This window comes from Peromyscus maniculatus, chromosome 5 (assembly GCF_049852395.1).
Source record: "Peromyscus maniculatus bairdii isolate BWxNUB_F1_BW_parent chromosome 5, HU_Pman_BW_mat_3.1, whole genome shotgun sequence".
Lineage (NCBI taxonomy): Eukaryota > Metazoa > Chordata > Mammalia > Rodentia > Cricetidae > Peromyscus > Peromyscus maniculatus.
Genome location: NC_134856.1, coordinates 113,719,414 through 113,746,962, shown reverse-complemented (window position 1 = coordinate 113,746,962; position 27,549 = coordinate 113,719,414). Strand labels below are relative to the sequence as shown.

At 37.2% G+C, this 27,549-nt stretch overlaps 1 protein-coding gene across 2 annotated transcripts in view; it reads left to right on the top strand.

Moving 5' to 3' along the window:
• The window catches only part of Gmds (GDP-mannose 4,6-dehydratase), a 557,612-nt gene that overhangs the window by 99,862 nt on the left and 430,201 nt on the right, over positions 1–27,549 (top strand). For both annotated transcript variants that reach the window (XM_042278318.2, XM_076573125.1), the window contains exons 2-4: positions 7,830–7,874; positions 16,255–16,342; positions 18,980–19,089. In XM_042278318.2, the coding sequence (XP_042134252.1) occupies positions 7,830–7,874; positions 16,255–16,342; positions 18,980–19,089 (243 nt within the window). The remainder of the gene's footprint in view (positions 1–7,829; positions 7,875–16,254; positions 16,343–18,979; positions 19,090–27,549) is intronic.

The window sequence follows — 27,549 nt, the reverse complement described above, 5'->3', positions numbered from 1 at the left end:
ACACATGCACACATACATAATGACATTTAAAAACAAACAAACACATCAACATGAATGGCAGGAATGGGGGCAGGGATTCAGAGATATAAGGAGGAAAAATAGGTTCAAAGTGAAGGAACTTACATAAAAAGGAACAACAGTTGGTAGCGGATTCTGCGGCAGTGAAAGCTGGACTACCCAGCTCATATGGATGTTGTTAGCAAGTGCCTTTAGTTTTGCTTTTGATACCTTTCAAACTTTTCTTGGACTGTGTAGGAGCTTTGGTGTGTTTTGTCTTTCTCCTAATCATTAAATGATTAAAATTTATCTTGTTTTTTTTTTTAAAGGCTTCCTCTCTACCTCCTTGTTTTTCCTCCTTTAATCCCATTTTCTTTAAGCTTACTGATTTACAGAAAGTTATTTTAGTCTGTTGGAATTAATGTTTTTATGTTTATACAAAATATGCGTGGAGTTCACATTTGGTATTTGTTTTCTTGTTAACTCACTGAAGTAAAGATGTATAATAATCATTTGCAATTTAGAAGGAACATATGTGCCCTACTACATTGTTAGTGTATTTATTGACCAAAACCCTGTTAAATCATTTCAGTTTTTGACTGGTTCCTATGGTAGCTAAAAATTAGATACATTCATGTTTTGTAGATACTTTTAAAATAAACTGATTGATAAAAAGGAAAGAAAGTGTTAGGAAAATAGATTAAAAGATAAAAAAATAAGAACAGTTTGCCCGAATAAATGATATGCAATGTCACTACCACAAAAACTCTTCTGTCTTTGTTCTTAGCTATCGTTATTTTAATATTCTTATGTCCAGATTGCTTCTGTACATTTCACACTCTTAAAAACATACACGTTTTTGATTACTATAAATTTTTTGTTATAAATAAAGACAATATTTTTTCTTATAAAAGTATGATATATTCATTGGAAAGAAATAGAAAAGATAGATAAAAATAACCTGCTGTGGGATGTTCTGTATGGCAAATGTGTTACTTTGATTGGTCAATAAATAAAACACTGATTGGCCAGTGGCTAGGCAGGAAGTATAGGCGGGACTAACAGAGAGGAGAAAAGAAAGAACAGGAAGGCAGAAGGAGACACTGCCAGCCGCCACCAGGACAAGCAGCATGTGAAGATGCAGGTAAGCTACGAGCCACGTGGCAATTTATTGATTTATGGAAATGGATTAATTTAAGCTATAAGAACAGTTAGCAAGAAGCCTGCCATGGCCATACAGTTTGTAAGCAATATAAGTCTCTGTGTTTACTTGGTTGGGTCTGAGCGGCTGTGGGACTGGCGGGTGACAGAGATTTGTCCTGACTGTGGGCCAGACAGGACTGGAGAAAACTCCAGCTACAATAGCCATTCACATTCTCATCCCCTGGGGCAGTAATCATTAATATTTAGAATAGTGTTTTGATTTTGATTTATTTCCTTAACTATGTACATAAGTGTGGAAATTTAACAAGTGTCATTGGTTGGGAGACCAGAGCTGGCTTTGGGGGGGCTTACCAAAGGATTAAATTTACCATTTTTAGGTGTTAATACATGAGTTCTGACAGCTTATCTGATAGACACCACTAAAATCAAGGCATGTTTCATCAGTAATTGGATCACCTTAAAAGTCTCTGCATGCTCTTTTGGTGGCAAGCATAGTTTTTTTCTTAGTAGTTTTTTTTTTTCCCCCGAGACAGGGTTTCTTTGTGTAACTTTGCGCCTTTCCTGGAATTCACTTAGTAGCCCAGGCTGGCCTCGAACTCACAGAGAATTGCCTGGCTCTGCCTCCCACGTGCTGGGATTAAAGGCGTGCGCCACCACTGCCTGGCCTTCTTAACAGTTTTTTAATTTTAATTAAAGTATAATTACATAATTTCTCCCTTCCCTTTCCTTCCCTTCTATTTTTCCCATTCTTCCCCCAACTCTCTTTCAAACTTATTACCTTTTTTCTTTATTGTTGTTATGCTCACATATATTCTATTTATATAAATATATGTGTATGTATGTATGTATAGACACATAAATATATAAATACAACCTACTGATTCCATTTAGTGTTGCTTGTATGTATGTGATTTCAAGGCTGACCACTTGGTATCTCTGGGGAAGACTAATTCTCCTCTCAGCAGACATTAATTGCCTATATGTCTTTGTCTAGGGATAGTGCCCTTTGAGATTCTCTCATGTTAGTGTGTCTATTGTGTTGTCATTATTTGGATCTTGTTTAGGCAGCTGTACTGTTGCTGTATGCTGGTTGTAATGTCTCTGTCATTCCTATAAGACACCATATCTCGGCAGATATCCTAGTCCTCTAACTCATACAGTGTTTCATCTCCCTCAAAAGTTATGATGTTGAACTTTGTTTCCAATTTTGTGCTTGCACATGTGCATGGGTGAGCATACACACACACACACACACACACACACACACACACACACACACACACACACACACACGCACCACATATGGGAAATAAAGAAAAACAATGACATAAAGGATTACTTTTTTAAAAGGTGTTTGCTATTTGATAGATGCAAATATTAGGTATAATTGGTGCTTTCCCCTTTGTGTTCTAAATACTGGGTTATGGTAGACAGTATAAGTTGACTGGCAGTAATTTTCATCTTTCTGGAAATTGAGTATTAATATTAACCTTGCAGTCACCACCTATCACTAGGAAGCCAGGACTTGGCTGCAGAGCCATTCTTCCTTCTTAGCATGTATGAGCTGCTGAGCACCTGCCTAGAGGGCACTTTTCCTGCTAGAGAAAGGAAGGTGGCTACAGAAGGTCTTGGCTGGGCATAGTCAGCTCTTTTGTTCAGAGGTAGTTAACTATCATTTTTAATTGCTATCATTCTCTCTACAAGGAAGTAAGTGGAAATGAAAATCTAGTCTTTGATGATAGCATCTTGTGTGGAGAAATAATTTTGAATTTTAAAGACTACTAGATGGGAATACATGTTTGAAGTATCTTTCTCTTATCCAGTCAGTTATTGTATTCATCATTATTGATTTTGTTCTTGTTCTTCATGCAGTAATGTGTTAGACTAAGTATCTTATGTGCTCTGCTGTACTTAGTAGTGTATTGTTTTCCTTTTGCAGAGTTAAGTTCTGAGTTTTGTTTTATTGAGACAGGGTTTTATGAGTAGTCCAGGCTACCTCTTGAAGTCTTTTTGCCTCAGTCTTCTGAGTGCTGGGGTGACAGGTGTACACCTTCATGCTAAATTGTTTAGATTTTAGTGCAGAATTCTGAGATCTGGGATTCTAGAGACTTGCTTTTATTATTATTTTCTGGTATGTGAGGGCATGCAGGTTCTACTCTCCCAGTGTTTGACTTTAAATACTTCATTGCTTGGAATCTCAATTTCCTGATCTGTAAAATGAGAGTGTTAGATTAATTGGTCCCTATGGTCTTTTGAATCTTGAGTTTGACATAGATATTATCCAGTGATTTGCTACAAACATGATCCAGGTGTCAATACTTGTTAAATATATTCTATTCCTGCATGCTTCATAACCCACTGATTAAATAACTGGAAAATTCCATTCTCATTTAAAACAGCATTCTTCCCTAATAATTGATGTTATATAGTTCTTATTGTAAGTACAGAGTACCTTGGTATTGTAGTAGTGATTAGATGAAAAGATGCTTTTGGGGTGTGTGTGTCTATTATTGTTGTTGTTGCTTGAGACTGTCTTACAGTGTAGCCCAGGCTGTCCTGTAATATACTTGGTAGCCCAGGCTGACTTCAGACTCTTGGAAAACCTCATCAAAAGATGTTTCTTTTATAATAATTAAAATACATGGAGGGAAAGAGAATAAGCTATGTAGACACGCGCTTCTCTTCATGCCTATGTTGTATTCTGTCTCCTACTAGGAGTGTCAACCTTTCGATACTGTCACTTTCCATTCTCGGAGTTCATGATTGAGAACCATTTGCATTTTATTTATTTATTTATTTATTTTATTTTATTTTATTTTATTTTTTGGTTTTTCGAGACAGGGTTTCTCTGTGTAGCTTTGCGCCTTTCCTGGAGCTCACTTGGTAGCCCAGGCTGGCCTCGAACTCACAGAGATCCGCCTGGCTCTGCCTCCCGAGTGCTGGGATTAAAGGCGTGTGCCACCACTGCCCGGCCATTTGCAATTTAATTACAAGAAAGTCATAAATTATATGTCATTATGTTTTAAGAAATTTTTATATTGTTTTAAGCTACATTCATAGTTATCCTCAGCCTCATGCAGTTCTTGGGCAGCAGCAGATAAGACATGCCAGAGTGAGACTGATCTTTTTCAGTGGTGTGGTTTCTTCCATCTCACTCTTTCAAAGCTGCTCTCAAATGGTGCGTAAAGGGAAGAAGCCATGTGAGTTCACATGAATTCCAGAGGGAACAAGCTCTCCTGCACATGTCAGAACTATGTTTTCCCTTTTCATTTGTTCATATTGGCTGCAAATACATTGGTAGAAAACAGAAAAGAAACACTAGCATCTTGGTTATAGGATGGTAGCACTTGTTTATTTGTCTGTCCATTGAGTTTGAAGTTCTGTTAGTACTTTCCCAGTCCTTTCCCATCTATGGCTATTGATAGAAGGGGATAAACTTCTCTGTGTTTGTAGATCTAGAGTTTTCCATAGTTTTCATATAATAGTTGAAATATGATTCTAATGATTTCTAGAATAATGGTTAAGTTTTATGTGGCTCTCTGTGGGATATTTCTCAGTGCCCCATGGAAACTGTCCATTTTATAAATACATGATAGATATGAGGCACACAGAAACCTGGGCTTTTTTGGATCCTGTAAAGAGGCATTATTCCTCCCATATGTATTTACCACCAAAGCAGTCCCTTTCTACATAGCACTGTGCTGCCTTGTGGGCATGTATATGCCTAGAGCCAAGACCTGGGAAATCGCAAGCACCCATCTTTTCTTTCTTTTCTGATCTCTGGAGTATTCTAAAATTACAGGATTTCTCTGTGTATGGGTCACTTGATTAAAACTGGAAGCACTGTTTAATTTATAAAACATCCTGTAATGGAAAAGGGCCAAATCAAGTTAGTGTGAAAATGAACCCTTTAATGGTCTTTCACTACTTGTTGGGGTTTGACAAGTTTTGGTAGCTCCCAGGGAGAATAGTGAGGAAGATTGTTTTCTACTTCAGATAATGAAAGAGTTGGATTCTAGTTTTGGTTTCATCTATAACTAGTTGTGTGATGTTATGCTACATCTTGGTCACCTGAGATACCAAATGGCTATTTATGCTCCTCGCCAAGTTCTTGCATGAGAGAAAAGCAGAAAGTGTTTTTTGAAAATAGTAAACCACAGTGATTGTCTCAATTGGTCTGGAATTTCATATAAAATAGATACGGCCAATAACCATATGAAGAATTAAATTTTAAAAAGTTGCAGTTGGGGCATTTTCTCTCCAATTAAAATGCCTTTTTAAAAATGAATTTTGAATCTGCCTGGAATTTACACCGGTCCTAGCAAATGAGCAGATCTATCCCGTTTCCTTTGGCTTCAGGAGTCAACTGTCAGGACTTAATGTTTCTTTCAGGTTCTTGGTGTGACATTTTAGTCATTAGTCTGATTGGAGCATTCTCTATCAGCCATCCTGCTGGTTTGGCTGCATGCTCAGATACCATGTCTCCTTGGAGTCCCCGAGGGCCAGTGGGGAGGATGAGGGGGAGGCCAGCTGAGCTCCTGGGCCAGAGACCAAGAGCCCTTGCTGGGCTTGTTTCCCACTCATTGTGCAGCCTGGGCCCTATCACTGGAGGGGCCTGGCAAGGAAATGAGGAGGAAGTGAGTGCCACTGCTGGTTCAGAATGTTCCAGTGTGGTTGGAAAGTTTGAGGAGCAGCCTGGGTGAGAAGAACAAGACCTTATTGACAGGGTTAGTCCTGGTCAGGTCTGTTTCACATCAGCTTTCTGAATAATCACAGCTCTCCCTACCCAGGGAGGTCCAGAACAGTCACCACTACTCCCCAACCCCTCCCCCTCCCACACACATTATGTATGAGTATGGTAGAACATAAAACATTCTGTTTTATTCCATGTGGATAAAGTGAGGAAAGTGTAGTGTTGGCTGCTTCAAGGCAACAATACTGTAAAAAAAAGCAAGTCTGCTTTCTAGAAATCTTTAGTCTAATTATTATCATTGCAGTTATTTTCTTTAATACTGCTTTGTTATCTGTTGATTCACAGGACTACTGCCCCCTAAAAAAACAAAGAACAACAACAACAACAAAACCAAGTCCTTCTATTGATCGTATAGGCCCGCTTGGCTTATCCTGGCTTGAATCAGTCAGCCTTGTGATTTGATTTAGCTAACACCTAAATATGTGTAAAACCTATACACATTGTAAGATTGAGATGAAAAGGCCAAAACTCTCTTCTCCACAGTAGTCTATAAACCAGAATATTTATGTCAAGAAGTCAGAAGAAAATGTGCTGGAGTTTTTAATGGACCACAGAATGTGCCCTTTGTATGACTGGCCTTGCCATTCTGCATGAATTCATGAAGGACTTCTGCATTAATGTTGTGAACACTCGCTCGGCAGCCCTGTCATTGTCAGGACTCATAGGGTGTCTCTAGTTCCAACTTTAGGTCAGATCATGACAATACTAAGATTTGCTTCATTTTTCCCCCTGGAATATCTGGTAGGGATTTCTGAACATCTAAGGGATAGTTTAAGCTTTTTCAAACTTATGGAACCTAAGAAAGCTCAAATACTCCAGCTGCTTTTCAGAACACAAATTTGTGTTAATTGGAGCCTTAGTTTTACATTTAAGTCTGAGTTTCATAGAAGGGACTCTCCATTGTGGCAGAAAGCTGCAGACTAATTATGGGATTGGCTATAAAATGTAAGACCAACTCCTTTTTTTCTGAGAGATGCTAGGACTCCTCAAATAGTAATAGTTCAACTTTTGGCCTCAGACTAATTTAATTAGATATCTGTCATACTTTTTTTCTCTTAAGGTGACATGCAATTATTTAACTAAAAACTTCCATCTAGAAATTTCTAAAACAATTATTATTACCAGTTGAGACTGTCAATGTGTATTTAGGTAGCTCCTTCTTAAGGCAGGATTCTCTGCATGTTTTAAGATAAATTCATATGAAGTATTTATTATTTTATCAAAGAAGTAACAGTTTCCTCTTTATAAGTTTGTGTATATGCACACATATATGGTAAAAACAGTTTTAATTGAACCTCATCCCATAAACCCTGTAATCCCTCTATGCCTCAATTTCTCTAAAGTGAGTAGCTTTCTACAGGCCTAGGGTTTAGTACCTAACTGGTCCCTGAAATCTCTTGGAGGTGCTCACCCTACTGCATAGCACTTCTAGTCTTCTCCACAATTCTGTGTACTCATTCTCAGGAATGTCAACACCTTGTGCTCTCTGCCTGCTTTTGAACTTTCCAGTTTTCTTTTTAAATATCATCCATACCAGAATTTATTGCATTCCTCTGGCACCAAGGCATTTTGCTTTGCTAACATATTCGCATATTTCATATAGCCTATAAGTGGCAAAACTTGAACCCAAATCCATGTGATTCTGAAACTTTGTGCTGTCTCTGTTGCTCTGATTGTTTGCTTGGATTTTGATTTCTTCCTGTCTTCAGTGATGCCTACATGAGTTACTGTCTGCTCTGTTAATAGTTGAATAGCATTTGGTATTTGTTGTCATCATCAGTTTTGTTTTTATTTTTATTTTTTGGTTGTTATGATTTTTATTCTGTTCAACTTGCCTTTCCAGTGATAGTGTAGATCACAATTCTCTACCAGCCACCATTGGTCTAACACTTCTCAATTTTCCCTCTCTTTTCAGGATGGCTCGTACTTGGCAGAATTCCTGCTTGAGAAAGGATATGAGGTGAGTGATTCAGTACTCCTGGGGTTGCCGTGGACTGCTAGGATGCAGCTGCTTTGCTTCCTCTCTGTGTGCTTTCCACGGAAACTCTTGATATCAAATCAGAATCCAAGCACGACTCTGCCGTGGCGCCGGTGATGCTGCCAGCTCATTGTGCTGCCTATCTGCTGGTGAGCACATGGGGTTCAGCTGTTCTGCATGTCTCCCTTGTTCTCTGATAAAGCAGCAGCCTGCACGAGCCTGACTGTAAGAGTGTTAGGGTTAATTTATGATGTAATGTTCTACATTAAAAAGTTCCACTCATGGTGAAGTCACTTAATTTGGAAATTGCGCAGAGCAATAAAAACTAAGCTGATCTTTGGCAAGCTTGCATGAAAGATTTACACCTGGAGGTGTTTGCTTTCTAACAGGCAGCTGTATATTTTATGGAAGATGAATCTGTGTGATTCATGGTTGGTGCTATTATCATTGTGTTTTGTTCTTCAACATTAGAAATAAGGAACTTGTATTAAATCTGATGTAGTTTAGCAAATACTTTTAAGAAGCTTTTTCGGATGTACTTATGTATAAATTCAGGATCTGTTGAGGATAAAAACATATATGCTGACCCATATCCTGGCCTGATTTTGCAATGTTTGTATTAATAGTTTTACATTTTCTCTTTACATTCATTAGTTGTAGCGATGTTGTATAAAAACGTGGAGTTGGACAAATGGAAAAGAACTGCAAAGAATTTGGCTTGTTAACAGGACTTGACAAAAATGGGATTAGTTTTCTTACTGTAAGTCAATATTTTCTGATAGCTTTGACTATAATAAGTCATAGCAGTGCTTAGAACCTTCTCTTTTCTTCTATAGTAGTTCCATATCTTACAGTATCAAAGGAAGACAATTGGAATTATGGGAGTACCTATTTACACATATGTCTATAGGAACAGATTGCTATAGTAATCGAGAGACTATTCAACAAAACAAAGCATTTTAGATCAGGTCATAAGTAGTACAGAAGTATTGCTTTCAGGAAAAAGCTGTTGTCTAGTTAAGCTGCTAATGTTAATAAATAACAGAAAGATATGTTAGAGATACATCTGAAGTGCTATACAAATATGTAGGACCTGCTGTTAAGAGAAGAGATGTATGGTAGCTAGTGATGGGAGTGAGTTGCCAGGCAATCAGGATAAGAAGCTTTGTAAGCCAAGCCTTACTATTGAAGATGGAAGTGATATGTTGAGTGATAATCTAATCAGAAGGGTGTTGAGATATACTTTGAGGTGGACCTGTGGAACTAGGAGTAGAAATGAAGTTGAAAATAATAGTCAGTGACTGAATATAGCCTGGAGACAAGAAAGTGTGTGTGTGTGTGTGTGTGTGTGTGTGTGTGTGTGTGTGTGTGTGTGTGTGTGTGTCTGTTTGCTGCTATAGTGCGTGGACTAGTGGATGGGCAGGCCTTGGGGCTAGTCAGGTTGTGTAGGCATTAATCATTTGCAGGCAGGAAGGCTGTACATGTGTTGCTGTTAGTGCTATTGAAGAAGGCAGGGAAGACTGGCATGGAGAAGTAAAGTTCTATTCAGGTGGCTCATTGAGGAATTATCAGGCTTCAGAGGACAGGGAGGATGCAAGATTTGCAAATAGATGCCTCGTGAGCTGTAAATGTTTTAATTCTATTAGCATTTGAAGTTAAAAGAGCAGATTTGATTCTTTTAGATAAAGACAGCAGAAGACTTATGATCGGTAATTCAGTAGCAAGGGACAAGACAGGGCACAGAAGACAAGCAGAAACTCTTCCACACAGTGTGGTAAGTGTGAGCTGTGTGGGTGGTAAGAGTAAAGGGCTTTTGTGTGTACTGTATTAATTTCAGTGGGCTGCTCTCCTCAATTTTAAGAGATGATTGATATTATTGTAGAATGATCTAGTAAGAGGAGTCTGATGATGAAACAGGCTTTATGTTCTTATGATTAGGTCACGGTAAACATTACAGTGATTAAAAATAGAAAACATTGGAAAATTTCTAGGATTATCAGCTGCAGTTCTTGGTTATTCAAGACCATAATCTGTTTAGTATTAGAACATGTATAGTTGAATGACTGGGGACATGTCTGACCACATCTGAATCCAGAGGTCAGTGACAGCAATTTGCATGAATACAGAATTGTACCTCAATGGACTGTCAACCTTTAATGTGGATACCCACCTCAGGTTGTGTTAGAGGTTGGCTCAGATGTTTGGGGTTGTCCTTTCTTACATGTCCCTGGGTATTGTTGATGCTGTCTCCCTGTGAACAGATAGGATACCACTGTATAAAGGACCACATGAAGTCTAAGGAATGACTTGACTTGGTGAACCAGTGCAGCCTTACTTCCCAACTACTTATGGATTTTTTTTTACATTACAATTTTTTACTTTGCATGCATATGTGTATACACACACACACACACACACACACACACACACACGTCAGAAGACAACTTGTGGCAGCTAATTCTGTTTTCTGGGGGGTTGAACTCAGGTCATCAGGCTTGGCAGCACATATTTTTATGTGCTAAGCCATCTTGCTGGCTTTACCCTCTGAACTACTTTGACTCCATTCAGATTCAGTTACTATTCAGAAATACCAGGAAACTTAGAAATAACTAGAAACAACATAGGATTGGTAGCAAAGTGTGGGCCAGGAGCAGGTCAGCACTGTAAGAGGCATGATGCTGTAACTGCTTTGTTCTTCTGCTAGAAGAGGCTGACTTTGATTTGCTGTCAGTGGCACAGTTAGTTTGGCATAGAGAAGGAGGTCAGTAGAGGAGCACAGCCAGGTCAGTGGGGAAAATAACACAGTTAATTAAGCTCCTTTGCTTTTACTGTACTTAAAAAACAATGAAAAATTACAACAGGCATAGAAAACTATCAAAGAACAACATGTATGTAAAGGAATATCACTTTTATTTTTTTTGAATTGCTGGGGACTAAGAAGTTTATTAGAATTATTAAAGCCAAGAACAGACAGAGGGGTAGTAGCATGACAGGGACTCCAAGGAGAGTTCAGACCCCAGCACCAGACACAGAGAAGCTGGGTTTCAAGAGAATCAGATCCTCAGGGATAGCATTTATTAACAGAATGCTGAGTAAGATTTAATTACTACTCTGTCCAGATACCTTTAGATTCCTGAAGTTTGGAACATGTTTAATGTGGTTGCTGAAACTTCTGCATCTGATTATATTCTGAATGAGCCCTAACATAAAAAAGTAAAATACAGTTATCTTTTGTTATTATGCAAGGGGATTGGTTCCAGGAGCATTTGCACATATCAAAGTCTCATGACACTCAATTTATATATATAAAGTGTTATTTGTGTATTGCCTATATATATATTCTTTTGTATTCTTTAAATCATCACTAGGATAGTTATTATACCCAATACAATGTAAACATTCTATAATATAGGACACATGGACGTAGCTGCAGTTTGTTAAATCCATGGTTGCAGAGCCTGTGGATATTGAGGGTCATCAATATGCTTTATCTCTACCTCAGTTCTTACTGAGAAGATACTCAGAATAGTAGTTTTTATTGTTGCTTGGTTTTTACTCAGGATTAAAACAATTAAAAAAAGTGATGACATTCATACTTGTGTATTGTTTTTATTTTTTATAGTTAACATTATTGTTCTTATTATTTGGAGAAAAGGTCTTGCTGAATAACCCTGGCTTGCTTGGAATTCATGATGCTCCTGTCTCTACTTACCATGTTTTGGGATTATAGGCATATGCCACCATGTCTGATTCTCTTGTTCATTCTTTAATATCTGTAGATGTCTTCATAGTGAGGAGAATCAATAATTTATAGGCTTTATAGACAGTTACCCTGAAGAAACCTTATATACCTTATATATACTATAGATATTCTATGGCTTACTAAAGCTTTTTTTTCCATTTACTTTTATTCCTTATTGACTACCACATATCAAGGAGCTTAATAAGCAGTCTAGTCCTCATAGCATTCAGCCCTGGGGCTTGGCTACTGGGTGGCTTATCTCTAAATCCTCTGTTCTTGTTGGCTCTGTATCCTCAAGTCCAGTTTCTTGACCCATCTAAGACTTTGTTTCTTCCCTTTTTTTCTTCTTTGGTCTTTCTTCCTTCCTTCCTTCCTTCCTTCCTTCCTTCCTTCCTTCCTTCCTTCCTTCCTTCCTTCCTTCCTTCCTTTCTTTCTTTCTTTCTTTCTCTTCTTTCCTTTCATCCTTTCTCACCCTTTCTTTCTTTCTTTCTTTCTTTCTTTCTTTCTTTCTTTCTTTCTTTCTTTCTTTCTTTCTTTCTTTCTTTCTTTCTTTCTTTCTTTCTTTCTTCCTTCCTTCCTTCCTTCCTTCCTTCCTTCCTTCCTTCCTTCCTTCCTTCCTTCCTTCCTTCCTTCCTTCCTTTCATTCATTAATCTATAAGTAGAGATGATGAGCACATCTGTCTATGGTCCAAGATTCTTTGGAGGATGGAGTGAGAGAGCATGTATGAAACACTTAGCTGTGGTGGTATTGTGTTCCCCAAAATATTGTGTACCTTAATAAACTTATCTGGGGTCAGAGAACAGAAAAGCCACTAGTTAGGCAGTGATAGCACACGCCTTTAATCCTAGCATTCCAGAGGCAGAAATCCATCTGGGATCTCTGTGAGTTCAAGGCCACATTGGAAACAGCTAGGCATGGTGACTCAAGCCTTTAATCCCAGGAAGCAAGCCTTTAGTCCTAGGGAGTGATGGTAGAAAGCAGAAAGGTATATAAGGCGTGAGGACCAGGAACTAGAAGCATTTGGCTGGTTAGGCATTTGGCTGGTTAGGCATTTGGCTGGTTAGGCATTTGGCTGGTTAAGCATGTGGCTGGTTAAGCATTTGGCTGGTTAAGCATTTGGCTGGTTAAGCTTTCAGGCTTTGAAGCAGCATACTTCAGCTGGGATTCATTCTGGATGAGGACTCAGAGGCTTCCAATCTGAGGAAACAGGACCAGCTGAGGAACTGGTGAGGCGAGATAGCTGTGGCTTGTTCTGTCTCTCTGACCTTCCAGTATTCACCCCAATAACCGGCCTCGGGTTTGATTTTATTAATAAGAACTTTTAAGATTCCATCTACACTTAGCCAGTGAAGCTGTGTGAGACACAGGGTACCTCTTGATACAGGAGTGGCAGAGAGAGTGAGTTGTGGCAGGTCAGGGACACATGTTGTAGAATGCACTATAGTCTAACTCATGATTTACAACATTGAAAGCAGGCATGTTCTCTTGTGCATTCCCTCACATTTTCAGGGAAAAAGAATGATCTAAATAGGAGTGAAACCTACCATGGAAGTACATTCAGGCTTCAAGTACCTTCTCAGCACCACAGTTTTAGATAGCTGACAACATGAGGTAACCACTACAGTGTGTGCTCACATTGCACAGAGGAAAATGGAGATTCAAAGACTAATACTAAAAAAGACCAAGTTGAACTCTTCAAAAGCTAACATGTATCTATGAATATAAGGTAATCTCTTTTTAATAACCTTTCAACAGCAACACAGCATATCAGAATTTAAAATAAAGAATGGGTACATTGTGGGTTTCCCTTCCAGGAAAGAAACTATGACCACCTCTCCTGAGATGGAATATCAAAGCAGAAAAGAGACTAAATTCAAACACTGGTGATTCGTGTGGGAAGTGTTTTAAAGTGTGGACTTCTTTCTGTTCCTTCCTTGATCTGTGAGCCTTTTTTTTTTTTTTTAATTTCAGAAGCTTGGTACTTTGATTAGGAAAAAAAAGGCATTTCTTCATATAGATTTCATTTTCAAACTGCAGCTTATACTGGCACTATAAAACAAGTGTGCCCTTTGAACTGCTGTGGTGCAAAGTAGGCCTGTCAGGCAGTGTTCTCACTTCAAGCATGGTGATTGTAACGATTTGCCTTACCACCAGTAAAGGCCAGTGTCTGCTGTGTAAATATCAGCTGCTGATACAATCTAGGTGATCCATACTCCAGAGATGAATGGCACTAACCATCCTCCTCCAAGAACAATTTAGACAATGGCGAATTTGGAGACCAGTGGTGTGAATCACCTCTCTTCTCAATAAGTAATGAGAAAGCTTTTCTTTGTTTTAGCATCTACTTTGAACTCAACATTTTGAAATCAAACCATCTTTGTTTTGATATTGAGAGAACCTGAAATTTTCCTCTTTGACAGTTGACTGAGGCATGAGATTTGTGTGTTAAAACATCCTCTTCCACTAAAGAACTTAGATATTTCTAGCTAGCACAATTAATAACAGTACTGATTAAGTTTATGTAAAGGTCACTTGGCTTGTTTATTTTCTCTGTTTGCTTTTCTAATCCACATCTCCTTTTCTCCCATATCTTGAGAAAGCACCTACTTATTTCTCTCTGTAAAGGGAAAGCTGCTAATCTCAAGTTCTTAACTAGATTCTGCAGTTTGCACACATTTTGGCTTGTCTTAATGTTTGTATGTCACCTGCCTCAAATGCAGACAGACTGAGCTTTCATTAGTTCTTAGAATAATACCTGCTGTCATGGATTAAATATTTGGCAACTCTTTCTTCCTTTGTACACACTTGCCAAATTTGGGAGTAAGTGGAAATTCAAACACACTTTTTTTTTCACTAGAGAAAAACAAAATAAAAACAAAAACTAGTGCTTATTGATTGCTTTTGTAGGTGTGGCATTAAAGCCATTGCTTTTATTTGCTCTGGCTTGGTGTACAAGTCTGTTAAGATTGCGGAATATTCTTATCAAAACCTTGCAAGTTTGTATGTTTAGGGCATTTCTCTGTGCTTTTGCTTATTGGAATATGTGATTTTTCTAGAATTTAGTAATTAAGGATGCACAAATAATAATTATATCTTAATTATCAAATAAGTTACATTTTTAGAACAAGGAAAATTTCTACTGATTACTTATATTGGAGAAATTTGAATATTAGGAATAACTTTGGTGTAAACACCAAGTTTCTTATGTTTTAGTATATATGTAAAGTTGTCTCTTACTTAAAAATAATCATTAATTTTGTAGATCAGTTTGACTTTACAATCCAATAGCAACTTACAAAATTGGAGACCATAAAATACAATTAATTATAAGCTTAATAATAATACAGTTCTATTTAATGCTTCCTAAATTTTAATGTTTGCTTACTAAAATGTCAGCCAAGTTTACAACATTTCTAAGGTATTTTCTTATTTACTAACTTTTCTTGGGTTTTGTTCTTTTGGAAAATGGTATTGATGAGTGATTTTCTCTTGGCAAAAGCAGTTACCTAACATAATTATTAATTGTGGGCATGCCATATCCTTAGCAGAAGTCAGTTTCTTGTGTATGCCATATAAAATGGCAATGACATTTCTTTCTGTTTGAAAGAAAGCCTTATGTGTTTATAATTCCCCTTTGCACTTGGAATGTTTGAGTCATGCCAGGGATTAATTTTGGTTTGAAATAGACAGAAAACGATTGAGTTAAAATATAGAAGTGTATTCAGCTGTAAATGAATCTACCCAACATTAGAAAGAACACTTCTAAAATAAGTCAAGGATTAAAACTGCCACCAGTGCAACTGGAACTCCGGCAGTTGGTGACATAAGCTGGTGTTGGCATTGGCAGCACAGAGGGAGAAATCTTGACACAAGGAGGAAGTGGGACCAAGTGTGGAGCAATTTCTGTCATGTGTCAGACACAGTGGTCTTTTCTTTAGTATCATACAGGTATGCTCTGCTGTTTAGTGACTTTATCCTTTTATACTGACCATGGCCATATCAAGATTTTTTTTAAAGTCTTAATTTTTTTAACCTTTGAGTCTTTTATGTCTTAAGTTTATTAATATATAATCTTTTCCTTAATCTTTATAGTTTGGCTTTCCAACTTTTTTACACAGCCTCACAATAGCAACTGCTCTCTGATTGTGTCTGTGCCTCCAGAAGTTGCTATAACACCGTGAAATAGCACTGGGAACTCAGGGTAACTGTGGAAACCTTATGCTCTGTGTTAAATAGGTCAAGTCAGTTTCACAGCTGCAGCCTTAAGTTTGACTTCACTTTCAAATCAGAGATATTTTTGTCATCAGTATGACTGTGCATGTTTAGAAGACAAACTTGAGTATCTGCAACTATGTATGAAGCCTTGTAATTATTTAATGACTTACATGAGATTGACACTACAAACCCTGGATATGGTCAGAAGCAGTGTGCTGGTAGCACACAGGCAGTAGTTAGGCAGAAAGTAAACAGTGGAGCTATTTCTCATAATTTAAAAAGTCTATTGACAAGTACTATTTATACTTTTTTTAGAACCATACATTAGCAAATGCACTTCTGAATTGCTTATTAATCATTTTATATTTATAATTTATGTTTGTCTTTCTATACTTAAAACTCAGGTCCATGGAATTGTACGGCGATCCAGTTCGTTTAATACAGGTCGAATTGAACATTTATATAAGAATCCACAGGCTCATATTGAAGGAAGTAAGTAATTTTCTTTCTCTAATTTTTTTCTGTTGCTTCCTATTTTTAGAAAAGATATTTAGCCCATCTAGTCACAATTATTCACCCAGGAATTACTGCAGTAAATAACACCTGACCTGCAATCTAGGGAAACCTTTCTTGTGGCTGCCCTAGGCTTAGTGTCTTCTTTGGTTTGATTATACGAGAGTGATATTCAGTAGATGGCTGTAAGAGAAATAGGCAAGACATAATTTTGATCAGCCTTCTTCAGGTCAGATGTCCCTGCTTCTTCGAGTAACAGCAGTTCTGTATTAAAGGAGTATTCTTGTTTTTTATATTTTGTTTAATTTATTCAAGTTAACTGACCTTTGTATATTGACTTTTTTGAAGATTTAATCATATGTTTTCTTCTAAGAGTTTTATGGTTTTTTATTAAATTTTAAAAATATTATTTAAAAAATTGTTTAATTTATTTTGACCATATTCTTTCCTTCTTCCACATCCTCCCAGATCCTCCCTACCCATGTAATTAATATACATTGAATTTTTAAAATAATTCTTAAATATGCTTTCAAATCTTGATGGTGATTCAAATTATATTTAAATTGCTTTAAAGATCAATATCAGGATTTACTGGCCTTTTTTACTTTTGTTGCTCTTAATTTGTCTGTGAAGAGCAGCATCCTTCAGACAGCATATCACATCACAGTATTTTCTTATTTTAGCTCCTCACTCAGGTGGTTAAAGAGACTATTTTGTACATGGAGACACAGAGAGATTGTGACTTTATCAAGGTCACATGCAGCGATCAGCCTAGAGCACAGGGCTTTCAAGTCTCTGTGTTACTTAGTGTTTCTGGTCATCAAGGATGCTACAGTGGGATTGTAACCCCAAAATGATTTAGGTTTTATGTGTGAAAAGAGTCAAAGGTTGGGTTACTTTTATGTATTGGTATCATCAGGAAGGTGATCCAGTTGTTCATAGAAAAGGCTTTCCACCTAATGTTTAAGCTACTTGTATATCTTCCTGGAATTTACTATATGTTGAACTCTAATACAAAATGCTAGGAACCTGAGAATTTTAGATTTGGATTCTTTGTTCATATTTATAATAAGATGACTTATAAATAGGACCCAAGTATTCACATAAAATTTATAATGTTTCATATGTATTATATACATAATTTATACAATTTTTAAATTATTTTGTGCACAAACAGTCTTCCAGGTATGTATTTCCATTTGTGGCATTACATTGTCAGTATTTCAAAAATTTTAGAATTTGGAATCACATCACATTTTGAAATTTCAGATGAGAAGTACTCAATATATATTATTTTTTTGTGCACAATGATACCACCATTGTATCTAGATGTAGACTAACCTGGAAAACTGCTCATATTTTTAGAATAATGAAATCAGTATAAGAATCAGCTTCAATGTATGGATTTGAATAGATTGATTGTCCATTAAGTAGTTATGTTACTACCACAGGAATATCATAGCCAACTTAATGACTTAACTCTGTAAGGTACTTAAAAATTACAAGATAGTATCTGTGGTTTTAGTTTTGTTTTGTTTGTTTTTTATTCTTTACTCTTTGGGGGGCCTGCCACCTAGCTCCCAAATAAATCACATGGAGGCTTATTATTACTTATGAATGCCCAGCCTTATCTTGGCCAGCTTTTCTTAAGTTATTCTGTCTACCTTTTGCCTCTGGGCTTTTATCTTTCTCTATTCTGTATACCTTTCTTTACTTCTTACTCTGTGGCTTTCTTTGTAGCTGGGTGGCTGGCTCATGATGTCTTCCTCTTCTTCTTTTCTTGTTTCTCTTTCTCCCAGATTTCTCCTTCCATTTATTCTTTCTGTCTGCCAGCCCTGCTTATCTTTTTTCTCTGCCTAGCTATTGGCCACTCAGCTCTTTATTAGACCAATCAGGTGTTTTAGAAAGAGAAAGTAACACAGCTTCACAGAGTTAAACAAATGCAACATAAAGGAATGCAACACACTTTGCATCATTAAACAAATGTTCCACAGCATAAACAAATGTAACACATCTTAAAATAATATTCCTTGCCACAGCAAATATCTAAACAAAATTACTCAAAAAGAGGTGTCTTCTCTTTTATCAGGGTGTTGTAAATTTCTTTAGAGAGTATATATATATATATATATATATATATATTATTCTAGGGTCATATTTGTCCATATTTTACTTTTATATAATATTTGTTTTAAATTCTTACAGCCCTATGATAATTGTCTAATATGTTCAGGATATTACCATTTTTTAAACAAGTACATATGAATTTACTATTATAAATCCACACAGACCTATCTTTATACATTATGTGTTTCTTAAAGATAAAAGTTATACTTTGACACTCAAGAGCCATCAAATACAATGTTTTTGTTTTGTGTTGGTGGAAGGGGATTGGTACACACAGCAGGATCTTGCTAAGTAGTTCAGGCTAACCTCAAACTCAAGGTCCTCTGTCTCGTGGTCCAAGTACTAGGATTGCAGGGATGGGATGTCACACCTGGGAACATTTCCAGTTTGACCTTTATTTTCATACATGAATAATGTGTATTTCAGCTTTGATATTGAAATATTTTTCATGTTATCTCATATCTGATGATCTTTTTCTAAATCCTAAAGACATGAAGTTGCACTATGGTGACCTCACTGACAGCACCTGCCTTGTGAAAATCATCAATGAAGTCAAACCTACAGAGATCTACAATCTTGGTGCCCAGAGCCATGTCAAGGTAAGCTCATCTCATTGCCATGGCTTCTTTGGCTGTGTCCTTGTAGTATTCTCATGCACTCACGTATATTGTTTCTCAATACAATAACAACTACTAGTCCTTATCAAGTTTAGTCTTCAGTATTAGTTTGGGAATTCATCCTAATAAAAAAAACATAATTTTTAAGCTGAGGTTTCTGTTACTCAACAGTTCAATGAAATCTTTGCATTCATTTTAGGTTGTTCCCTATAATCAAGAGCCCCTGCTCAGACATTTCATATCATTCTGTGAGAGAAGTATTTGTTAAGATGTTAGAATGAGTAGCTTATTAAAATCTTTATTTTAATGTTAATTTCTGGTAGTGGCTATATGCCTGGGTTGATGGATAGTTTTGTGTTGTAATATAGTCCTAAATGATATTATTTGGGTTGCAATCATATGTCAAAGTTAGCTTAATTTGTGTGTGTGTGTGTGAATTGTGAAAAGAGCCTTTTTTTTTTTTTTTGCCATTCCCTCTTATTGTGACACTCTTAATGTTGGTTTCTTCTGTGTATTCATACTATTGTGTGCTCTGCCCATCTTTCTTTAGTTGTCTGTCTTGAACAAGTCATAGTAAACTTGAGAAGCTCTTCCCAGCCTTCCAGCTTCTGCTTGACTCAGGTTTTTTGTGACTGTGCCCTGATGCTTCCTTGGGAGAATGAAATTTGAAACCAGGCTTGATTCATTCTATTTAGGTACCTATTCAATCAAGTGGTTAGTAGAGCTTGGAAATAAAAAACAAATGGCTCTAAATTTTAAGAAAATCCATAAATATCTATCCAAGTTTTTTCTCTGTTTACAAAACAAGTACAACAATTTTATTGGAGTATTTAAGGTGTTTTCATGTTTCTCTACATTTTTCAGTTTTGTACAGAATGGGGGCAATATGCCTGCTTTCTACACCTTTGCTGTTTAAGGCAGGAATTAGGACCTGATTTAATGAACAATGGAATAAGCCTAGTCCTAAAACAGCAAATTTTAAAAATTGAGGGTTAATCCTTGAGTTGCAGAATCCTTGGATTCAAAAATTAAGAGCATTGATTTCTCTTGCAGTGAGTGTACTTGGATTTGATACCCAGCACCCACATGGTGGCTTACAAACATCTGTAACTCCAATCTTAGGATATCCAATACTCTCTTCTGACCTCTTGATGCACCAGAAACACATATAATCGACATAGGCAAAACAGTCATACATATAAAATAAATGCATCTTAAAAATAAAAACAAATGAATGAATTTCAAAAAACAAAAAAATAATGAATTGTATTGATGATTTATTATTATTATCATTATTTTAAATTTGAGATTGGTCCATTTTTCTCTGAGATATACCTGAAGATTTACAAAGACTTTCTTATCTACCTATACTATTTAGAAAAACACATGTCAGAGCTACATTCTTTGCCCTCTTGATTTCTTAATCTATCAGTCATTCTGTGTTATATGTGGGCTTAAAATCTGGCCTTTGGAAGCAGGAGGGTCTTTATATTCTGCAGCTGGAGCTGCTGTTTTCCTAGGAATTTTCAGTGTTTGTTTCTCCATAGTGAAGGCCTGTCTTAGGATTCTGTGTTTGAGAGATTATCCTATTTTATCCAGAGGAGTATTAGTTCTATCTTTTCAGGAATAAAGGTCTCTTTCCCCCTAAATGAAGCAGTTAGCTTATCTTCCATACTTCTTTTGATATTCTGATCACCACAAAAGTATATTCCAGATCACCATTTCATTTTTTAATTTTCCTAAGTTTCAAATTTTTTCTTATTTGATTGTAAATGGTTTATAACCTCTAGAAGCCATATACTAGCATGATGAGAAGATGGAGAAACTCTTATGCTTATTTACAGTCACCTTCTCCCTATCATCTTTGTATCAAATGTAATTGTCTTTTTCCTTCCTCCAAAATATTTAAAAATTTCTTCAATATGTTATATTTTCTTGAGTAGTAGTGAGCACAATAGTGTCTGAATATCATTCTAGAGTGATTGTAGTATAAAAAATTATAAGCAGAGACAGTTGATTTGATTTGTTCTAAATTAGTACAAAGTAAATTTATCTGGTTTTATGGTATTTTAGCTATTTTTTTAAGGGTCAGTTAATTTCCAGGAATGGTACTTAATTAGAATTTTAAAAAATTATGTATTTATTTATGTGTGAGGCATGTATATGTGTGTTGTGTGAACTTATATATGCCGCAGTGCATGTGTGGAAGACAGAAGACAATTTTCAGTAGTTGGATCTCTCCTTCTACCATGTGGGTTCTGAGGATCAAACTCGGGTCATCAGGGTGGGCAGCAAGTGGTTTTACACACTGAGTCATTTCAGGCCTAAGAATTTTGGTTTTTAAAATAATTTAATCTTTCAACAGATATTTGTTGTGCATATACTTCATACAAAGTATGGTATAGTAGAGAACAGAGAGATGTATGAAATCCACTTGTGCTGTTGAGGGATGCAGCTTAGTAGGGGTGATTGGTGCAAGTATCAGAAGCTTACACAGTGGCTTTGAGTCTGTAGTGCCAGGTGAGAGAGAACTCAGTCTGAGGGACTGGATGGCATCAAGGAGGAAAGGGAGAGCACTAGCTCTGGTCTTAAGGTATATGGATAGTATTTATGGATAAAGTAGGAAGTAGAGAGTTGTATGGAGGTAATAACAGAAAGCCAAGAGTCAGAAGGGAGGGAATTTTGGCCATGAATACTGAAAAGAAGTGTGAAAGTAGAGTGGGCCAGGAGCTGGGCTATGCCAGGCAGCTTCTCTGTGTGTAGAACAAAGAACACTTCTTTAGACTTGAATGTTAGAGGCTAGAATCTACAGGCAAGGTTTCAAAGATTTAGATACTACATTGGTCTGGTGACATCATAAAGGGGATAAGGCTAGAACATAGAACAGATCATCTAGCGGGATGGGCGGACTCTTCTATGTTCTCTAGAGAGGAGGCAAAGTACTAGTGCTCAGAGGCCAGATAGTCGATGTGAGAGATTTTACTGTCAGTACTTGAAGAACACTTGGAGGAAACACACTGTGGGACTTGATAGTCTGTTGGGTTGTAAATTCAGCTCTCACAGTTCTTAAGATGGTGGCTGGTGGCTGGAGAAAAGGAGATAGAAGACTGTAAGGAACTTGCCCTGTAGAGGGAATGGGAAGGCAAAGTAGGATAGCAGGAATCAAGGAGACAAGAGGCAGTGGGTAGAAAGAATTATGTTAAAAATGTAGACTTTCCTAGGAAGAAGGGGATAAAGGATAAGGAAGAGATCAGTGGCCTTTGCCATAATGTTGAAGATCCACTTGTAATGTTGCTTGTTAGTTAGGTCCTCGTGCATAGTAGATGAGTGTTCTGTTACTAAGCCATACCCCATATCTGAATAAGGACTTTGAAAAAGAGCATCTGAAGTAGTGGTAGTAGGAGTGAACAGATTAATGCAGGGGTTTTAGTAGTTGAGTTACTAGGGAACTGTAAAGTGAATGGATTATTTTCAAGGAATTTCCTGGTGGAAGGAAGAGAGAATAAGTTAGTAAAGCTTATATTGGTGTCCCCTCAAAATTGCTAGGCCTCGTCTTTGATTTCTGAAGTCTGTGGTGAAGATGAGAACTTTGATTTTTAGAAATTTCCAGTTAGTCCTAAGCCTAGTCTTGTGGCCACAAAATGTGGAAACATTTCTCTAGCATTTCAGGTGTCTTGGTTCATTCATATAGTTGCCTTAAATGCATTCATCTTAGACTTTCTTCTTTTAATGTATCAGCTTCTGAGTCAGTTGTCAAATAGTTCTGCTAATCACCAGTTCATGACAATGTGAGACTTTGTAGCCTAAAAGACACCTACAATCAGAATGGGGAGAGGCTGGAGTGAATCTGGTGTACCCCAGTTCTTCTCACTCAGAAGCCTTTTTTCCAAGTAGTATGCAGCCAATGAGAACTGATATTTCACAGAATCCTTCTTATATTTAGAGATGAAGCATGAATACAGTCCATGTCTTTTAGCTCACACTTTTTATACCCCTGGGCTGTGAGTTAAAGACAAGTTGATTCTCAGCCATGGGTAGTAGACACTGAAAATGGGGTTGTCCAAGGCCCTAGTGTAAACAAACAGCTCACCTAGCTCACCAGTATGCTACTTTGTCCTTTGATCACTCTAAGCTACATTTCACATTTCAGATTTTAGTCTGTTTTGTTATTATCAAGGGATTAAAATATTTAATTTGTTATGAATTCTCCATGTTAATCTATGTTAATATCTTTACAGTATTTCCTGTGTTCACAAAAAAATTTTAAATAAAAATTTGTTTCTGACTGGAGTAATGCTTTTAGTAAAATTAAAATAAAGTAACATACTATTTTGTAATATTTTGAAGGATGGTTCTCATATTAGCACATTTTGTATTTAATTTTGAATTCCTGACTTCTAGACTGGGCATTGTTTGTGTTGGACTCATGTTGTACAGAATAAACTCTTCTATCACTCACACTTCTAGTTAATTTGATGTGGGCCATGGTATGCTAAAAGTAAGGAAAATAAAATAATAGGAAGCTGGTCTGGCTTCCTGTAGGAAACCAATGAAGATGAAATTGCTTCTTGGAATGAGCCTATAGCAGTCTGGGAAATACTGACTGAAGACATTTTTCTGAATCATAAACAGTAAAATTATGACTCATGAAGTAGTTCATTGAAAGGCTGATTGGATCTTACGTGGGAGAAAGTGAGAGATGACTGCAATGAACCAGTTATTAAAAGCAGTTAAACCTAGCATGATGACATCATCCCAATAGGAACAAATGATATAATTTATAGTCCTGCCCATCTTGAGAGAAAAAAATATGTTTTAGGAACTTTTTTTTGAGTTTTTTTTCTTAATTCCTTGTGAATAATAGTGTTTTTTATCTGTTCAGCATTTCTTATAATTATACTTTAGGAATTTGTTTACTTTTTTGCAGAGCTTCTTTGATGATCTTGCATCATTCCTATAGTCATAGGATTGATGAGATCTTTCCACAGTGAACCTAGTCCAGTGTGGATTGCATTTACCTCACAATGTCATGCTGGAATTGGAAAATTATTCAGTCAAAAGGCAGTCATGAACTTGAGAAATAATTTAATATGACTTTCAGTTTTACAAATGAGGTCATCTGCCCAAATTGTACATTTGGTTACTGCCAAATCCAGAATGAGAACTTGGGTCTTCATATTATATAATTTAAAGACCAATAAAGAAAACAATTATCTCTCCCAGTGGTAATTCTGACATAAAGTAGTCTTCATAAAGTAATGTCTTCCCCCACATTGCTGCGTTTTTTCTTGTGTGAATTTCTTCCCCTGTGTCTGTGGTATAAATATTTTTCTCATTTTAGTTTTGAGAAGGATTTTTCAAATTTCCTTTCAGTGCTAAAGATCATTATTATTATCTCCCTCAAACTTTCTCTTCTTCAACATGACTAACTCCATAGTTTGCATTCCTCATCTAATCCTTGATCGTTTTTATTGTCCCTCCTAGTTCTCTGAGTTACTGTTTGGTTTCCTTCTACAACAGGAAAGAGACCCGATTGCTTTGGTTGAAGAGGGTAAGTTAGAACAGACCAGGTGGGTGTGAGCTGCTATTTCCTTTCCATACTTGTGAAGATCAGCTGGTATATGCTAAATGGAGAAGCCCAAAGGGAATGATCCTGTGTAGGCTCAGGAAGCTAGTCATGAAGCAGAATTGCTTGTGAGCCAAGGTGCTAGTTGTAGTAGTGGCCAGTCCCTATGTCAGAATCAGGGAGAGATAAGATAGAAAACCAAGTCCAGCAAATGAAATGAGGAATAAAAACAGGTATGGGAATTACACTGGTAGACCCTGAGAAAGGGCCCAAGCAACGTAATTCAACAAACTAAAGAATTGTCATCCATTTCCTGGAGGTGCTGAGTTGCAATTTACAGCTTGGTAACTAATTGCTGTATTTACCCCAGAAAGCACGAATCCCTTGGGAGAAGGAACAAGTAGCATGCTGCTCAGAGAGAATTCCTTATGGTGGGAAAGGAAGGTTTACATGGTTAGTATATGGCTGACCTAATTATAACACAAAACAAAACTGTAGCAACATGGCCCTTTTTTGTACAGTTATTGCAGAGCAGGGGGTAGACCATTAAACCTCCACAACCAACATCAGAAAGGGACTGCTTTTCTGTGTTGTTACTCATTCATTTATTTGTTTTGGACTCTGGAGGCCTAGCAGGGAGGTGTGAGCAGGAAAATGAGTAGACAGGGAACGTTGCTATTGTGGTTAGAAGAAACATCCTTAAATGTGAGTCAGGGCCTGGCCCCGTGGCCCACACAGTTGCATGGTAGAGTTCATTATGTCACTGTGGATGAATGTGGTCATCTATCTCTCTTCACTAGTGGTTGCCTTATACTAGAATCAGTGCAGGGTGCATGGTGGTGGTGGGCAGTTGGGATAGGAATTAAATGTAATAGTGCCTTGGGGTATTCTCATGATAACTGTGTTATAGGAAAAGGATCTTAAACCAGGGTTTACACTAGAGTTCCCTGGACGCATTCTGGAACTTCACATGCAATGGCCTGCCATATCTCTCCCAAGACTGGCCTTCAAGGTTTTCCATTATTTCAAGTCCTGGTCATATCATAAACTGACTGGTGTTTTTGTTTTGTTTGTTTCGTTTTCGAGACAGGGTTTCTCTGCATTATTTTGGTGCCTCTCCTGAATCTCGCTCTATAGACCAGGCTGGCCTTGAACTCACAGAGATCTGCCTGGCTGTGCTTTCAGAGTGCTGGGATTAAACGTGTGTACCACCGCCACCCGGTGGGGCTTCTTAAGTCTGATTTCTCCAGTGAGCTACTTACCTTAGATTGTAGTCTCTTCTGTCATTGTTCTTGTGTGAAATTTGTTCTTGCACTGGACTATAACACTCCTTAGATACCATCTGCCTCAGTTTCTTGACTATACCAAAACTATTGAAAGCTCATCTTGATGCCAGGAGCCCTGCTCACCCTGTTTGCAGTATGCACCATCATCTTCAGTGAGTAGGTCAGAAAAGAATGCTTTGGGCAAGGAGGAAAGGAAATGCAAATTGCCTATTCTTCCACCTCCCTACCCCCAATCTCCCTGTGCTCTCTGTTCACAGTTCAGGTTAACATGAGTCAGATTATCTGGAGAAGTGGATGGAGCTAAAATTCCATGGTCAACATGCTAGTCAGTGCTGCTTCTGCCTGGGATGAGGGTTGTGGTTTGCTTTAGCTGAATTTTGAAATGATAGGCAAGACTGTTTTCCTTGGTCAAATGCCTATAGTTCCTGTGCTGAACATAGGCTTGTATAGCATATTCTAAAAGGGGAAATGATGTATGGGGCTCTTTGTTTTTTATTACATGGGCCATAGAATTCTGAGGTGGCATGGCTCTTGGCAATAACCCAGGTCATGCCCTTGTTTCACAAGTGCCTCCCTGAAATTGCCCATTGATGGGCAGCTAAACTCTGTCTAGCCTTGAACCTAGGCTGATTCCAGTCTGCTTTCTTGTGCTACTAAGCTGAGATGACCAAAGATGGGGGTAGGATACGGGTGCCATTGAACTATGACAGAAGTCTGACTTCTGTTGTCCTTCCTATCATTTACTATGAAAAATGAAGGTTCAGTGTAATAGGTTGAGTTAAGACATTTTTCCTTGCTGGAGGGAACTGTTTATAATTAATCCCATATGAGTGGTATTTTTATAACTAGGAAGCTCTTTGAATACAATGTAGGGTGCTACATGAGCACACCAACAATACTAAAACAAATTAGTGTATAGGGAAAGTAGGAACATACAGAATTAACTAATCTGAAATGGTCACATTTTGTTTGCTTATTGATATATATATATATATATATATAAATTAAAACTGTTAAGACTCTGAAGATAACTTATTTTGCTTAATATTTCCTGAATTAATAAATATGTATTATTTGAGGAAATTGTTATATACAGTTCTTGAATGTGCTCAGAGCAGCAAAATTAATCCTCCAGTTTGTTAGCACATTGTGCATTTTGGAATAACTCAGAAGCCTAAGGAGCACAAAGCTATCATTTGATAGAGAGCCATCAGTACAGTCTTGAGAACATTAAGTGTTTGTGCTGTTTTTCATCTAGACTGCTATGCATGTGTGATGCTTGAGTGTCTGTTTCTCAAAAATGTGATTCCTTTACAGAGGAAGTAAGTAGGTAACATGAACAACATCTCTGTGGTAGGTGGCAAACCTCTGATATGACCAAGGACAGTTGCCTTTTGTTTGTTTTTGTTCTGCAGCCTCCATTTCTTTCTGAATAGTTGTTGCCTCCTCTTCTTTTGCATAGGCACAGTCCCTGTGATATTTAAAAATACTTGGTAATCACTTTATTATAAGGAAAGCTTGTGATAAGTACACCTTTTCATTTTATAATTTAACATTTGTGTTTACACTAAATACACTTTAATATTATGA